Genomic DNA, 17174 nt, shown 5'->3' with positions numbered 1-17174 from the left:
TAAGATGAATAGATTGGACTAAATACCCTTTAAACTTCCTTTTAGTTCTATGCCCGATGATCCATTATATGATTGACTCTTAATGTATGAAATGAAAGCTTAAAAGTCAATGCACGGAAGGAATGGTTTTTTGTTTTATTTTAAAGAAAATATCCTCTTTTTTGGTTTGTTTCCCTTTTCCTTCTCATTTTAACCATTGTGTCAAGAAAATAGAACCGGGGAGGTCTAGCCAACAGTTTCGACCATTCTATCATCTGACTTGTCATTCAAATCTTGCTGGCTAATTGCTAAACTTTAAGGATGATGGAGAACAAGAAATTGAGATTTGTTCATGGGATCTCTTTCTTAAATTTCTACACAGAGTCCCAACACTGGTGCCACATGTAGAGTTAGTGGCAAAAGCCACACTATTTCCATGAGTACAGCTTTATGGAGTTAGAAATCATAGTTATTATTTGTTTCCTACATCTTGAGGTTGGGGGAAGAATCATCCCCAAACTTGATGAATCCTGCACATGACCATGGAAGGGCACATGAATTGTGCCTTAACTGGTCATTAGCATCACTTAAAAATTAATATCAGAAAAGGGAGACTATAAGCCTATCAGAGTAAAAAAAAAACAGACAAAATAAAATCAACCTGATTCAAAACCTGGGGGCCAGATTAGGCTATTACTTTGTACCTTAATATGAAAGGGTTGGGTGGATTTGAGAACTTGCTTTCTTATTGATTCAGAAAATAATTCAAAGAGAATATAGGGAAGAATTGCCAGACATTGATTTGTCTATCCACCTGCCTTCTAAATAAATATTTGCGAGAATATTTTTTTAACTTAGGGAAGTTTCTCTGAGGGCTTAACAGAAAATCTTTATGCCTTCAATATTTTTAGTGAAGGGAAACTATCAATTCAATGATCCTATCAATGTCAGTATTTTGGCTTCCCATCTACCTCAATCTTCACAACCTTAGAGTTTGAATGGACTTTCTTGGACGGTTTCAGACAACAGACTTTTGTAATGGATCCATCATTCACCAACAACACTGTAATGAAAATGAGAGAAAGAGTTGGGCCCCTTTTCCATCTTTCTGAATAAAGAACCTTGGCCTAGACATTTTCCAGTGATAAATGAAATGGGCCAAAAGGGATTCCTTTACAACTAATCTCCCCTTCCTTTTCAGTTCTAGCATTAGTTCAAATGACATAACATTTCACATAAAGAGCCCAGGACTGAATATCAGGAAGCATGGATTTGTGGCTTGACTGCTATTCGCCAGCTGTATGATTTGGGGGAGCCAATCGATCTATGCTCATAATGATAACGACTTCTATAACTCTTAAAGATTTTCAAAATGCTCTGCTAAGTGGGGATGCAGGTCAAGGAAAATGTCACATAATTCTGAACTCATCCTTCTGACCCAAGCAACCTTTCCTAATGATGGATCTTCTTAAAAAATACAATCAATGAAATAAATTAGTCTTGTCCAAAGTAGGCAAAATGTCATGGTTTAGAAAATTTTAAAATTTGTCTAGGGAAATTCATTCATTTTAAAGACTAAGATTGCTCAGGCCTAAAATGGGAATATGTCAGGGAGAATGCTGGTACTGGAGGTAGAGGAGAGCCTGTGGCTCAGCCTTGCTTTAGACAGTTGCTAGCACATTTGTGAGCATGGATTGATCATCTAACCTGTCTCTGTTTTAGTTTCCTCATTTGTAAAATAGGAGTAATAAAAGCTTTTGTCTCCCAAGATTATTGTGAAGATCAAGTGAGATAATCTTTCTGAAGTACGTTGTAAAAGCTACAGTTCTATTAAAAAGAGTTCTATAAAAGTTCTATTGAAATGAACTACAATAAAGTGTATTTATGAATCAGGCATCATTGTACCCCTGACAGTGGCTCCCAAATATAAACAACACTATGACTAAGTAGTAAGTAAGTAAGTATCACTAAGTGTCTTCATGGGACGTTGTCTTTGGAACATGGGGAATACCCTTTGAATTCATGAAATGGCGCTCTAACCAACGGCAGAGTTGTCAAGCAATAAAACATACAACCAGACTTTTTTTTTTTTATAACATTAAGTTTAATGCAAGCATTTGTGATTACCTTTCAAATCAATTTGCTAGCCAAGCCCAGGCATTGATTTCTGAGTGTCAAAAATCCTTGTTTGAGTTTACATGAGAAGCGGTGACTTTTAGCCTTAGTCTTACATTGGAAAATCTCCAGAAGGGGAGGGGGTGAAATAGCCTGTTAGAACATGCTCCTACACATGCGCTCTCAAGTCTCCTTCGTTTCACATTGGATTTGGCTTCATCAAGGGGTCTGGACCAGGAAGTATTGCTTTTCAGGATAGAGATAACATTTTAAAAATAAAAATAATGCAATTCCTCACCAAAGAGCAGGACCCAGAATCATATAAGTTCTGAAGGAGCGTGTGCTTTTTTTTTTCAATGTCCCTTACCTGTTTCATGTTTATTAGAAAGTGGCATGTTGAGCTATCAGTAGAAATATACATTTATATATAAAGTTTTGCATTCAAATCTCTTGATTCTTTGATATATCTATCACATATATCACATATATATCTAGACCACAAATCAGACAAATTAAAAAAAAACTCTATATAATATATCCTTATTTCAGATGCATATATATGTACATATATATTTGTAGAACAATCCACCTTTTTAAATATGTTCCTGTTAAAAAATGCTATTTACACATTTTGGACAGAGGAGGCGTTTGAGCTTTTGGGATGTGGTTAGAAGAGGATGAGTGTCATTTGGGGTCGATGACATAGAGAAAGAGAACTCTGAAACAAGGGAATACCATGGAAAACCTCCTCCAAGAAAGTAAGGCGTATTGATGGGACTAGAACATGGAGAGAGAAACGGGAGGGTACAATATTCAGTAAGACTAGACATCACATCATGGGGGTCACCATGCTTGGCCAAACACACCATATTTTCTAACTTTCTGAGGATAAGCAAATCAACTTGGTCCTTCTCCTTTGTTTCCTTCCTGTTGTTCTGCTGCCTCCCATCAACAGCAACTCACTGGTCATCAGCACAATTTATATTGGCCATGGATCCAGAAATAGACCCCATCACAAAGACTCGGTTTTATTAAATGTGCTGGTGCTTCCAAGCTAGGTGTTCAGATTCAAGGAGACCCCAACATAGCCTCATTAGTCACTGGGTTCTCTCTTTACTGAATCAATTAGTATAATCCACTGAGAGGAAGGGCTGGGAATGTACTATGAGAAGGGATGCTGGGAAACTCAAATGGCCAAGTCATCATCTGACCCAATGCTGTGGTGACCATCTGGACTCTCTGATGCCCTTCATCTGTCACAAGCCCATCAACTCTGAACTCAAAACTAGCATTTAAGTTGTGTTTTCTCTTGAAAACTCCAAATAGCAGCACCTTTAAGAATGGAGGGTATCAGATATACCCAGATAGGAACTCTCTTGTGAGTTTCCCAGTGTGTGTATATGATTTTCATCTCCATGTATTTGAATAATGCTTTAACAGATTGCCTAAAAATGCATGGATCCTAATCCACCCACGACTACTTGTGTCTTCTGGAGAACTTAGTAGTTGAGGGAGTGTCCCTGAAGGCAACTGGCTGTATTAAACACAGTCTGGCACCACTAGGGACTGGATTGGCCAATAGGGAAAAAAGAAGGAAGAGTAGGAGGCCTGGAAATGACTATCTGAATTAAAGTATAGGAAGAAGAGCTAGAAAGTAAACAATTTTTTTTCCACAAAAAGATTGTTTAACTTGCGATTAAGTTGAAGAAGTGTTTGGGTAGGTGGGATTTTTGTGTTTGAGAGCTCACTGAAAAGTGGGTGGAGGTGGATTATCTACAATTCAATATCACTACTAGAGATGAACTCTCTTTTTTTCTTTGCCAATATCTATATTTATGACAACATTGTGTGGGCAGCAGCCGCACAGGTTCCCGACACTCCCTTCCACCACTAATCCTCAGCCATTATGTAGGAGGTCCTTCACTCTTGGTGTGCTGAGAGCTCAAGCTCCTGCACAGGAGGGCAAGGTCACCTTCATTTTCAAAACAATTTATTGAGCTGAACATTTATTTCAAATTATTAAGAAAAATGGGCTCTAATTTGTGTCCTTAGTATTCCTGTTCTCACTTAAACTAGCCAAAGGACAACTAATCTCTGCATCTCTGCTCAAATATACATGGCACAGAGTAGATGACATTGCAATTGGGTTGGTCTTTTTGTTGATGATTGAATTCTCTCTCTTCATTTTATCTCTTCATAATAAAAGGGATGAAATAAATCTCGTCCTGTATGTGTTTATAATTTTTTTTCAAGTTCCACTTGGTAAAATAGTTCTTTTCTTTCCTTTGGGGTCATTCTTTGTAAACTCTCTGCAGATCAAGTAGAGCCCCTGCTACAGAACCCATTCCCAATAAATAAAAGCTTCCTGCATGATTTTAAAGAAAATCATTCTTAATAAGTCATTTGATTACCTGATGCTGCTAAAAGCACATCTACAGTTGTGTTGAATGGAGAAGGGCAAAGAGGAATCAGGTCAAATTTGGAGCTCTTTCCCCTGTCATTTTCCTATGAGAGCAACAGCTAGAACTTAATGTTTTATCTGACATTTCAAAGCATTTATCTTGAAATTTTTATTGCCAAAGTCCTACATGCCTAATCTTTGCTATTACCTTGTAAGATCTTGACCTTATTCTGCCATTCCACTTTTGGCCAAGCCTTGATGAAATAAATGGTGACAGAGTAGGGGAAAGCTGCACAGATATAGTCTAGCACAAAAGCCACTCACGAACACTTACAAGTGGAAGCAATTGTTTACAGCTAAGGAAAGGGAAGTTACTTTCAGGGCACATGAGGACCCATCTCAAAGTCACGATTACTGTAACTCCCAGATCTTCAGGCAGCAAGTGGGGGAATTATGGGTTTTGTATTTGAAAGAATATATATGAAATGGTGAAGCTGTTCATAGTTTAGTCTACTTCTTTGTTTGCTTCTTTCAATAAGAGCTACCAAGGCAGCTTATATTTTCAGTCAGGATACGATAGAGAAAATGCTATCTCTGCCATTCTGAGCCTGGATTTAAATTCATGCACTGCCACTTAAAACTCTAAATTTCAATTCTTCATCCAGGAAATGAGGAGGTTAGACCTAATGATTAGACCTAATGACCTCTGAGGTCCTATCTAGTTCTAAATCTGTAAACCCAGATGAGTTTCATCTTTCTGTCTCTGTCCGACTGTCTCTGTCTCTGTGTAAGTGTATCTCTGTCTCTGTCTCTCTCTCTTTCCCTCCCTCCCTCCATTCTTCCCTTCCTCCCTATCTACATTTCCCCCTCTCACACATGGAATTGCATTAATTTCAAAAAGGACATTATAATTTGTCACAGATAAGTAAGTAATTCCTTTCTTCTCTGGCCACTTCCTTTCTTCTCCTTTCCTCGTTCAATCACATTTTAAGAATCTATAATGTCCCTACAAGAAATCCCTAAACTTACTCCTGAGAACACAATCCAGACTATATGTAACTCCTCAGACTGTCTGCGGCATTCAGGAAAATTGGTGAATCTATAAGGTGTCCAAGAGATAGGTACATTGCCAGCCAGATGATGGTCCAAGAGGGATGAAGAGAAAGCAGAATGTTTTTGGGCCCTAAGTCAGCTGTCAAGCACAATATTGTACTTCCTCATGCCCTAGCTGACATTGGGGATTGCCTTGTAAGTATCAACTTCAAGCAAGAGGGGAAGGAATAAAGGACTGTTTGCCCTTAATGTGCCAGGATTTATGTCCCTTCTTCAAAACTCCATTTTCTTATTTAGTCCGGGATGAACAATTTTCTATGGGAAATCCATTATCTTCCACCTCAAGAGTTTCCACAACACAGGAGATGAATATAATGACTAACTTAAATAGTTACATTTCTAGAGGGGGAGTTCCAGCGTGACCATAAACATCTCCAAGATACCTTTAATCGAATAAGGGCAACTTTTCTAAATGGCATTTTCTATAGACCTCATAACAAAGCCTTTGGTAAATGATTTCACCTCTAAGATCTGAAAGCCTTTTTTTCCTGAAAACTTAGTGTCAACTGAGACCATTAGACATCATTAAGGTTGCCCTTCCACCTGCAACTCTGTTCCATGATATGCGATGAAGAATAATCTAATATTCTCTGTTATACAAAGTCCCGGATAGAATGGTCTGAATGATGGGAGAGGGAGATAGGAGAAGAGGGAATTGAAAAGGGTCTTTTCAGCAGGCATTTGGAAAGCTTTAACAGAAAACACAAACCCACACATTTTCAGGCTTCTTAAAAAGATAGGGAATTACAGAGACAGCCACAAAGAATACAACAAAACACAAAAGCAGCCCTTCCCCCACTTGAGGGCTTTTTGTAGCAATTCAAGCAGTCTAGGGTGGTGGGGGCAGTGGAGAACCTCAGGGGTAAGGTTCAATTCTCCCAAGTCCTAGCTTTTTTCTGGTAGCATCTTTATTAAAATTATGCAGGGTGCTACCTTTCCCCTCTCCCATAAGAGAGTGAAGGGTTTGCTTAAAAATGATAGTGGAGACTAGATTCATTTACCATTTTTCTTTACACTGCGTGTTGTGATGTGTTGTGTTGTGTGTATGTGTGTGTGTGTGTGTGTATGTGTGTGTTTCTAACATCGCAACAGGCAAGATTGAGGTTGAATTCATCTTCCCCATACACAGATTTTGCCTTCCAAATCTTAGCCCCTAAGTCCTGCCTGGTGAGTGTATTGTTGTCTCCATGGGGACTGGGAAGGGATGGGGTGCCAGGGGTGGGGGAGGAAGGAAGGGGAGGAGTGTGCACAGTAGGGAAGAGTTCTCAGCTATGTAGAATCCTGATTCACCACTTTCCCTCCGTTCATTGTTGGTGTCCCGGAGCTTTTCCTGGAACGTCCTTGCTTTTCTCCAATTTCATGCAGTGATGGCTCTCTGTACATGCACACTGAAAACAGAAATACCAACAATTAGTTTTCATGGCTTTAAGGAGAGTAGACTTTTGGGCTGCAATTAGCGTGTTTCTAATGACTTCATGTCCCAACAATTCTCTAGGCTTGATTTCCCAGGGCTTCCCCACTTCTTGCTTTCATCCACAGCCTCTCGAGCCGATTTGAACTACAGCCACAGAGAGGTTTCTGATTTTTTTAGAGAAGGTTTGAGTTTTTTTACGATTTACACCTTATATACAGACACATGTGAATGCATACATATGAATGCATGTGGAAGCAGAACTGCTGGAGACTTGCAGCATAAAATTTATAGGATATTTCCAGTTATCTTGTTCTCCAGGCCTTAATCAGAAGCTCATCTGGGCAGAGAAAGTACCTTTTAGTTTACACCATGCTAATCTTTGATTAGTGAAAGGAAATAGGACATTATTATGTCTACTGGAAGTGTTTATTGTCTAGGCTTACTGCACCAGAATGATAAAGAGGCTACAAAGGAAAACAGACAAAAATAAAAGGAAAAAGAAGCAATGACCCTCCCTCTATGTCCTTTATCTAAAGCCCATTGATCTCTGGACTCATCCATGCTGTTCCTGAAAGCAAGACCCCATCCTTGTTGTAGCCCTCTGGTTCCATCTGAGCAACTGCTCGTGTGGTTTGTGTCTGGCCCCACACATCCGCACTGCCCTGCTGTTCTTTGGCTATTCAGCCAGCTGGTGATATGTAAGTACGCCCAAAGCTGCAGCATTACTAATAATGACACCATTCCCCTCTCAAGCAGAGTACTCTGCAGAGCAGGTCTCCAAGCATTTATCGAGCACTGGGCACGGAAACATAGGTACCAGCAGTTTATCTAGGACTTCGGTCAAGTACTCGATCTCTTGCATAGATCTGAAACAAGAGCCACAGACCAAATGTTCTGATGATCTCCATAGAAATTATGACAGCTAGAAGGTACAGTGGCTAGAGTGCCAGCCCTGAAGTCAGGATGACCTGAGTTCAAATCCAGCCTCAGACACTTAATATTTCCTAGCTGTGTAACCATGGACAAGTCACTTAACCCCAATTTTCTTAGGAAAAAAAAAGAAAGAAATTATGACCATCACATTTCTTGTGGCATCAGCTTAAGGTTAATCTTTTCACTTGGTTCTTGGTTTGAATATTTCCTATTTGAATATTTCTATAACAAGTAATTTGGGATGAATTTTCTGGATGACAGAAAAGCTGACAATATAATAATAATCACTTTGGGCTAAATCTTGAATCCTACTTCCCCGAGGTGGTTACTTAAAATATATATTTTTATCTTGGGCCACAAAAGAAAAGTGATACGTGTTTTATTCTGATAATATGTGTGTTTTCTCACAGTCCAGGGTGGCATAAGAATACATATGGCCAGAAAGCTCCACATAACCAAATGAGGCTAGGAAAGATGTGTGTGGAATGAGAGAGGGGTATAGCCTAGCACCAATTTTAAAAAACCCTAATTCTTTCAAAACCATGCTGACCAGATTTTCCCCTGATACAGTAAGTATATTTCATCCAAGTGATCCAGCAAAAAGAACATAGGTGCTTCAAGAGTGCTTCTGACATTTTAGGATAGAGTACATTCTCATTTGTGTTTCTAAGTTATGGAAGTAATTGATTTCTGCCAACTAGTTGGTCCCATTCCATCTGACTTTCTGAGTTTCTCATTCCAGAAAGCTTGCCAGCCTGCCCCAGTAATCTTCTCCACAGATGGGTCTCACTGTGATTTGCAATGATCCAGTTTTCTCCAAATGTCATCTGCTTGGAACGAGGTGATTATTATTAAACTACTATTGAGTGAAAATGTGTAGGCATCTTGTGTAAATGGTAATTCATTGATTTAAGAAGCAATAATGAAGTACTTATTATATGCTACAGAAAATGAAAGCACTGGGGACATGAAGACAGAAGACAGAAATGAAAATCCTTGTCATTATAGAGGTCACATTAAGGAGGAAGAAATATGAACAGAAGTCAGTACAGAAGAGAGATAAAGGGAGGCCAGAGGAGTTTCTGGGCAGGTGATGTCAAGTAACTGAGGAGATCAAACTTGATCTTCTCCTATGAGTTGAAAATAAAATATATTTTTAAAAATATTGAAAAAAATTACTGATATTAATGCTTGAATTAGCAACTCTTTAGTGCAGCTGGCTTTTCTTCAATATGATCTATCAGCAAGCCCCTGGGGACCCAAAGACAAAGATGGAAGAATTCTTTCTCTTGAGGGTAAAAAGGATTTTGTGGAGAATGTCATATCTGAGGTGATGGTTGAAAGAAACAAGGGATCCTAAGGAATAAATGTGAGTGCTGACTGAGGGCTGTCTTGATCTGATGAGCAGCCTTAGACTATGATAAGAGATCCAATGTCTTGTATGTAGAAGAACAAAGTGGCCAGATGATCTCTTCCCTAGAGGAACAAAGAAGCACACTTTCCAACAAGACTAGAAAGATCAGTTAAAATCAGCTGGTGAAGTAGGGGTCTAGCTAATGATACAACAGAAAGGTGTCTGCTAGAAAATGTAAGCTGTCAAGTGCCAGGCAGAAAAGTTTGTGTTTGATCCTAGAAGAAATAAGGAGAAATTGTGGTTTATTGAGTAGGAGAATGTCAAAATCAGAAGTATTATTCTTGTTTTTGTGTTATTGTGGTTGTTGCTGCTGCTGTTTTTTTTTTTTTTTTTTTATCTTGGCAATCATTTGGAGAATGGATTAGAATGGAGAGAGAATCAAGGTGAGAAAAATAATTAAAAGCCCATAATCTAAGCCAGAATTGAGAAGATAGCCATGTGAGGAAAAAAAAGATTCAAAATATTGCTGGGATAAAACAAAACAATTTTCTGATTAGATACCTGAGATTGGGAAGGGGGACCATTGAGCATGACAGCGATGCTGTAAGTCCAAGTTGTAATGTTCTTCTCTTCTCTGAGGTATAATCGTTCTCTGGGAGCAGGTTTCTTGGGGGGCTTCTGGAGGCAGCCTTAGTTTCAGTTCAAAGTAATAATCACCTCAAATGCAGCCAGATGTTAAAAGTTCAGATCCTTTATTGTCTCTTCCAAAATAGCCCGATTAGTTTTCTTAGAGGCCTATCTCTCTCCTTGGTTCCGAGAGCTCCTGTTGCTAGTCCTTTGCCTCTGCCAGCTTCAGTCTCTCTTCTTCTGAATCCCCGGTTCTGCCTGACTTCAGTCTCTGGCTTCTCAATCTCCTCCCCTCACTCTTGGCTGAGGCTTCAGGAGCTTCTTATATATGATCTTTTAAGGATAGGAACACAAAGATTGACTCCTCCTCCTCCGAGAGTGGGATTGTGGGAGCTGTGACTTGTGAATCTCCTCCACTGAACTTGTGAATCTTGAATGCTAATGTGTGAACTCTTAAAGGTGTGAACTTAAGTACATAAGCTTTGTTACTATCAATTCCAGTGAGTTAGCACCTTGTTTCAAGTTCTGGCCCATAACACCATGTGACTAGAAGGTCACTGGGACCCTTGACAGAAAGTGAGATGTTAAGAAGAGAACTGGGATTTGGGGAAAAGAAAATCTGATCAGTTTTATATGGACTGAATCCGAGATGCTTCTGGGACTTTCAGGTCAAAATGTCCAGAACATGAATGCGGTAAGTGGGCATTTGGTATAGTTCTGAGCATAGACATTTGAATGGAGGCAGGTGAAAGAGGAAATGGCAATGTGCTCTCCTAAGAGCATCCTCAAGAAGGAGCTTGCAGTCCATTCAAACAGTCTCACGATCTGGTTTTGGTATCTTTGTTTTCTTATACAGAAGAAGTCTCTTCATCTATTCAGCATAATTTAGTTGTACCAAAGTTATTGAGTTTTTTCCCCTCTCCTTGCTGGGCAACATGGAGCGTAATTTATGTTAAGGCACTGCCAGCACTATGGGAAGACATCTCAGCATACCTGCCAGCATGCTTGAAATATTACCTACCTGCCTAGCCAAGTTCTGGAGGCCCCACCGAGTGCAAAGGCACAGGGAAGGGATGCTGGCAGTCCCTGCCCCTAGTCTAAGCACATCTTTGCATTACTTCCCTTGGATGTCATAGGAGAAAATAAGTTCCTAGCATAAGGGAAGGGGAAAAATACATGCCAATCAGTTGTATACAACTGGATAATGTTATTGTTCAGACAGAGTAGATCTGAACCTGTACCCAAATGATTCCTTGGCCAGGGTAGTATAGTAGACAGAATAATGGATTTGGAATCAAAGCACCTGTATTCCGATCTCAGTCTGATCACTTATGACCACAAATCACTGAAGCTTTTAAGACCTCAGTTTTCTCATCTATAAAATGAAGGGGTTCTCTAAAGAAGAAATATGAAAAACATATATATATATATATATATCATTTGTAAAGTGCTAGTTGTTTTGTGGATTTTTTCCTTTAAAAAATGAAAAGCTTTATTATAAGGAATAGATCCCTAGGATTAATCATGGGTAAATATAGATGAAAAAAAATAAGCTATCTATGTAGTTCCTAGTTTTGTTTTGTTTTAATAATTATATTACTAGATGAGCTCTGAGGTCCTTTCTAGCTCTAAAACAATGACAAGATCACACAGGAGGTGCTTAATAAGTACCTGCTGATTTTTTTAAAAAGAAAGATGAATGAGTCAGTCCAACAGAATGGACTGCTCCCAAGGAAACTTGAGAGTTATGATTTCCCAATTATTTTGGTGGTGCCCAAATCACCAATCATTTTGACTGCTGTTGGTACTGAGGCTATGAAGCCACAGAGCTGTATGGTGTTTTTTTTTTTTTTTTCTTTTTCACATTTGAAAAGTCTTTGTTTCATTCTATTAACTCTTTCACTACCATAAAAAATAAAAGAGATTTTACACCAGAGTGAACATTTATTTTTACTCAAAATAAATTATCTTGATATTTCTAAAGCATAATTTATCCATTGTCTGTCCCAGGATAAGACACAGTATTCAAAGTTCATTACAAAAAGAAAGCTATGGATAGTAATAATGAAAGTTATTAACATGAAAAATAGGCTTTAAAATGTGCTTAGGCTGCTAATCTTCTCTGAATCTTTTGTGAATATTTTGAAGAGAATTAAAATGTCAGGATTCAGCCTCCATCCCTGTCACCTCTGATTGGAAGGTACTTGCCCATTTCTGCATCTTATTTTTCAAAAAGAACTAAAAAAGTTAATTTAAGCATATATATATTGTGAAGTGACTTAAAAACCATTATGAATTGTTAGAGAAATCCTGTGTTGAAAGTAAGATCAATTTATAGTCTATTGTTTCAAAAGGTGAAGTCTCATGAAAAGAGAACTAACTGTGCAAAGAGAAAGCAGAGGATTCAGCAGACCTAGTTGCTGATCTCAACATTAGTCTTATTTACCCACTGGCCTCTGCCTTGGCTCAGGCTGATCAACTGCCCTGACTGCACATCTTCCTCTCAGTCACTTTCTTTCAAAACTCAGGATTGGTTCCTTTTTTTTACAGGAATCCTTGTAATTTACCTTAAATCCAGGTGTTACTTTTAATTTATCTTTGTATCGATAGTATTGTGAAAAGCACAATTGCATAACAAATGTTTGTTATCAAAAACTACATCAATGTAAATAAAAACAGCAATACTAGGAAGTTAAATTTGACTAATTAAAAAAATGGTGTTAGAATAAAGCTCACATGAATGGCCTTCCTCTAGTGAGAACAATGATGGGGGACTACTTGGGCAGAATGTTGCCCTGGTTTGGTTTGTACTTGAGCATTGTGCTGGCTATAGGCACTTTAGAAACAAAATGGTTAAGGAAATAAAGGCTTCAATTGGATCAGCTCTGAAATGTTGATTAATTGTTTGATAAATATGAATCATGTTCATTTTGGTCTCATCTTACAGCGCGAGGCAATTAAAATCACATAATTACATATAATTAAGTCCATGTACATGTATATAAAATCGGGCTATGTGGTAGAGGTTGTGGCCAGAGTTCTAAGCAAAATGCTGAAAGTAGTCATTTTTGTCACTTCTCCCTCACTTTAAGAACCTCCTTCTGCCCCCCCCCCCATTTTCTGTTTCTAGCTATTCAGTAGCCTCCTTTCTACTTATGGGTTGGACTACATGGCCAATGTTATCCCTTCTGACTAATATTCTATGATTCTGTGAAAAGATTGTAAACTTTTTAAAGATACTCTTTTTTTCCTCCTAACCCCCCAAATCAAATATGAAGTATTTATAAAATGGTGGTTAAAGCAGAATAGATAGGAGCCCCTCTTTCCCTTCTGCCTCCCCCAACATAGCCCTCTCATTCCAAAATTAATTCCAAAATTAAATCATCCTTCCATAAAACACTAACCTTGTTGCTGATTATGCAGATAAATGACTCATCCATGGCTCTCACCTCTATAACCAGTATAGCTGCAGGCCTTCATGGACTAATCTAGACTACCAGACAGAAAAAAAAAAGTACCTGCCATCCATCTTATCCGTTCCCAACACTCAGTTCCCTGCCTTTTTTCAGTGATTGATTATCTGATCAACATTGCCATTGATTGTGTGAAAGACTTGACCATCTATTGGCCTGTAGCTCCACTCAGATTTAGAATCATGGATTCCACGGATCCTTAAATCCATCCTTGGCACCTATTCTCCTGGTGTCTTTACCCTGATTTTCTTTGTTCTTTTATTATATACTCTGGAATCTATATTCTTTTGTTTAAAGAGTGCCTTTTATAGTAGACCTTCTTTTTCCTAGAAATTTTTATCTAGAGAGCATATATCTATCTGTATACATAAACAGACAGAGATAACTCCTATATATTTATCTCTATGTGCATATATATAATGTATATATAGATAATATATGTATTTATGTATGCATGTATATATATATATATATATATATATATATATATAGTATTCATCTTCTTTGTGAATGCTGTTTTTCTCCAAAATAAAGTCATTTCTTTAGCCCAAAGAATGATTTTGCTTTTCTTTCCTTTGTATCCCTAGTAACTGGCAGATAGGAAATGGTTAAAATACTTAACTGAATTAAGCTGAATTAAATGTTTCATCCTACTTTGAGTTCATATACACAGGACCTTGATCATTTGATTAAAATCACCCTATTAAAGTATAAATGAGCTTAACTTCATTAATCTTAAACCTTTCTGAGCCTATTTCTTCATATTTAAAGCAGGTTATTAATGTTTTATATTATCTGTCTCATAGGTTGTTGTAGAAAACAAAAAGCACTATATCATCCTTCAAATGTCATTTTGATATAAGCTATTAGTATCATTATGATCTCGAGGGCTCGTTTTTGACATGGTAGAGTTCTCTGGGTCAGAACAAGAAACCTGAACTTTTCAAAAGCGTTCCTTGGGAGCTAAAGAATCCCTTTCCTTGACATATGCTGTCTAGTTCACAAAGCATCATTAAGCATTGGGGACTTTCATAGTTGGGGGGAGGTGAAGGATGCAAGATATAGAGTCAGACATCGCATACTATAACTATGCTGCCAAGAAGATTGGGGAAGACATGGGCCAGGTAGTTTGATTTTTGCCAATTTGACATTTACAAAATGAGGTTAATGATGTGAGTGTTTCTTTTCAAATCTTGAAATGACTACAAAGAACCTGACATTTTGTTGTAGAATTTATGCCTGGAAGTCAAAGAATTACTGATCATTCAGAGATTATGAAAAGAAATGAATCTTTCGAGGCCTTGAATAACTATGGCAAGGTGAAGGAGAAGACTAGTTAGTTATTGCCAAAAGAAACTTAAGAGATCTTTGATTCAGCAACTGAGATAGAAGGAGCTGGATAATTTGTTTTTTAATAATTTGATGATTTAATTACTGCCCTTATATGAGGCATTAAAAGCTATTAGGGAATTTGAAAGGATGTGTTCTGGAAATTCCTACCCACCAGCTGACAAGCCATGAGTTTTCCCAATAACATCGCCCAGTTTGGGAAAATGTCCTATGAATTTCTTGAAGACTTAGGAGTTCGAACACAAAATGATCTCCACTCTTCATTTGGGAATCTAGCCAAAGTAATATTTATGAGGAAGAAGATAAACAAGATTGAATGAGAGATACATTTCCAATGTAGGTTTCTATTTAACACTCAAATCAGAAACAAACAAACAAACAAACAACAACAAAAAAAAACCAACCAACCAAACAAACAAAAAAACCCAGATGCTTGGAGTGAAGAGAAAAGCAGTAATAGATATGTGGATTTAGATGTAGATGTGTATGGATATATAGATACACATTGATATGTATGATATACATATATGCATGTATATGTATGGGTGTATATATAATATATATACATTGATATAAATATATACATACATATTCACTGGATTTCAAAAAAGATAGAAAAAGAAATGGAACCTACTGTTCTCTTGTCAGGTCAATCTTCTTGTGTCTATGGACTGTACCCATTGCCTACTTTGCCCATTCCCAACGCTATGTCTTTGTGAGTTTTCACTAAATGTCTCTTTGTTCTACTTCCTTCCTGTCATAGCAGAAGACCCTGTAGAAGTTATGTGATCCATACTACACATTTTACAAAGGAGGATTCTGGGTTATAAAGAAAAAAAAATTACTTTCCCAAGATCCCGAGGTAAATGATGGATTATTGTTGTATGTCAAAACTGAGTCCCATTGGAAGGAATAACATATGTCCATCCACAAAATAATAAGCATTTCATAATATACATGATCATTTTGAGGGCAGGGTTATCATAGTTTGGATGATCTGGAAAGGCTTAGTGCAGGAAGTGGTGATGGTGCTGAACTTTGAAGAAAGCTAGAGATTCTAATAGATGCTTCAAGGAGAAGATGAATTTCAGGCAAAGAAGATAACCTCTCAGGAAAAGTTTGTAGATCAGGGATGGTGTCATATGTGAGAAAGCAAGGAGGCCCACATTTCTGTAATTTAAAGTGAATAAAGGGAGTAACTTGGTGATGCAGTAGATAGAGCACCAGTCCTCAAGTCAGGAGGATATGAGTTCAAATCTAGCCTCAAGCGCTTCCTAGCTGTGACCCAGTTGCCTCAGCAAAAATAAATAAATAAATGAATAAATAATAATAATAAATTAATTAAATGAATGAAGGGTGGCAGGGACAGATAATGAAGACTGGAAAAGTAAAATTACAGTGATGGTATGAAAGAATATAAATGTAAATCCGAAGATTTTGTTTTTACTTCTGGAGGCAATAAGGAGCTATTGAAATTGGAGTGTGTGTGATGTGTGATGTGTGTGTGTGTGTGTGTGTGTGTGTGTGTATCTGTATGATGATCAGCCTGCATTTAAAAAGCAGCATTATAATAGCTGTTTCATGGGTGGGCTAGAAGAACAAAATCCTTCAAGTGGAGATATCAATTAAGAGGCTATTCCGATAGTTCAGATAAAAGTGATAGCCTGAACCAAGATGACTGCCATGTTAAGGAAGAAAAAGAGATAGATCAGATCTATTTTGTGTAGGTGGAATCACTAAGATTTAACTGTGATTTGGCTAAAGGAGACAAGGGGAATCTCCATTTCTTCATCTCCTGCCTAGCATGTGCACTCAGCACCGAGTGTGAAACACAAACCTGGCTCCTCTGATTTTACTTTCTTTTTGTCTTTTCTTTCCCCATCTGCAATCCTATTCCCTCCCCCATTCTCCCCACTTGGAGACCATCTTCTATACATCTTCCTAAATTTTAATATTTTTTAATCCTTTAAATTTTTGAAAATTTGGACTTCTCTCTGTGGAGGAAAAAGCAAAACAAAACACAGCAACAGAATACAGTTGTATTCTGTTCAGCAGCACCAGCATAGACTGACTGAAGAGGGAAATAGAAAGCAAGGAAGGTGGAAGAGAAGGGGAGGAAATGGGTGGTGTTTCTTGACAGAAAACCTTTAGGAGCAGTGCCTAATGCTAGTGAGGGAGGTCATCACCAAGATAGCTTGAAATGGGGGGGAGTAATAAGATCATCTATTGTCTGCTGGAATAACAACGTGGAGAGAGGGCAGAAAAGAAGGCTCTACCCCTTGCATTGTTTTGGAAGATTACTGGGGAGGGGGGGTGAGGAATAAGTAGAGGTTAGAGTTGAATGCAGATGGCAATGATCTCAAATATAAAGTCCATCCATCTGTCTACAGAAATTCTCTAATTATCATCTCAATG

At 38.0% G+C, this 17174-nt stretch overlaps 1 protein-coding gene across 3 annotated transcripts in view; it reads right to left on the bottom strand.

Annotated features, from left to right (window-relative positions):
• Nucleotides 1-2438: 2438 nt before the first annotated feature.
• FGF12 (fibroblast growth factor 12) overlaps nt 2439-17174 on the bottom strand; it is a 512340-nt gene continuing 497604 nt past the window's right edge. For all 3 annotated transcript variants that reach the window (XM_031957416.1, XM_031957415.1, XM_031957414.1), the window contains exon 5: nt 2439-6996. In XM_031957416.1, coding sequence (XP_031813276.1) covers nt 6878-6996 — 119 coding nt within the window. In that variant the 3' untranslated portion in view covers nt 2439-6877. The remainder of the gene's footprint in view (nt 6997-17174) is intronic.

The sequence above is a fragment of the Sarcophilus harrisii genome, chromosome 3, assembly GCF_902635505.1.
Source record: "Sarcophilus harrisii chromosome 3, mSarHar1.11, whole genome shotgun sequence".
Lineage (NCBI taxonomy): Eukaryota > Metazoa > Chordata > Mammalia > Dasyuromorphia > Dasyuridae > Sarcophilus > Sarcophilus harrisii.
Note: the sequence above shows the minus strand (reverse complement) of the source record. Positions and strands in the feature narration are given on the sequence as shown.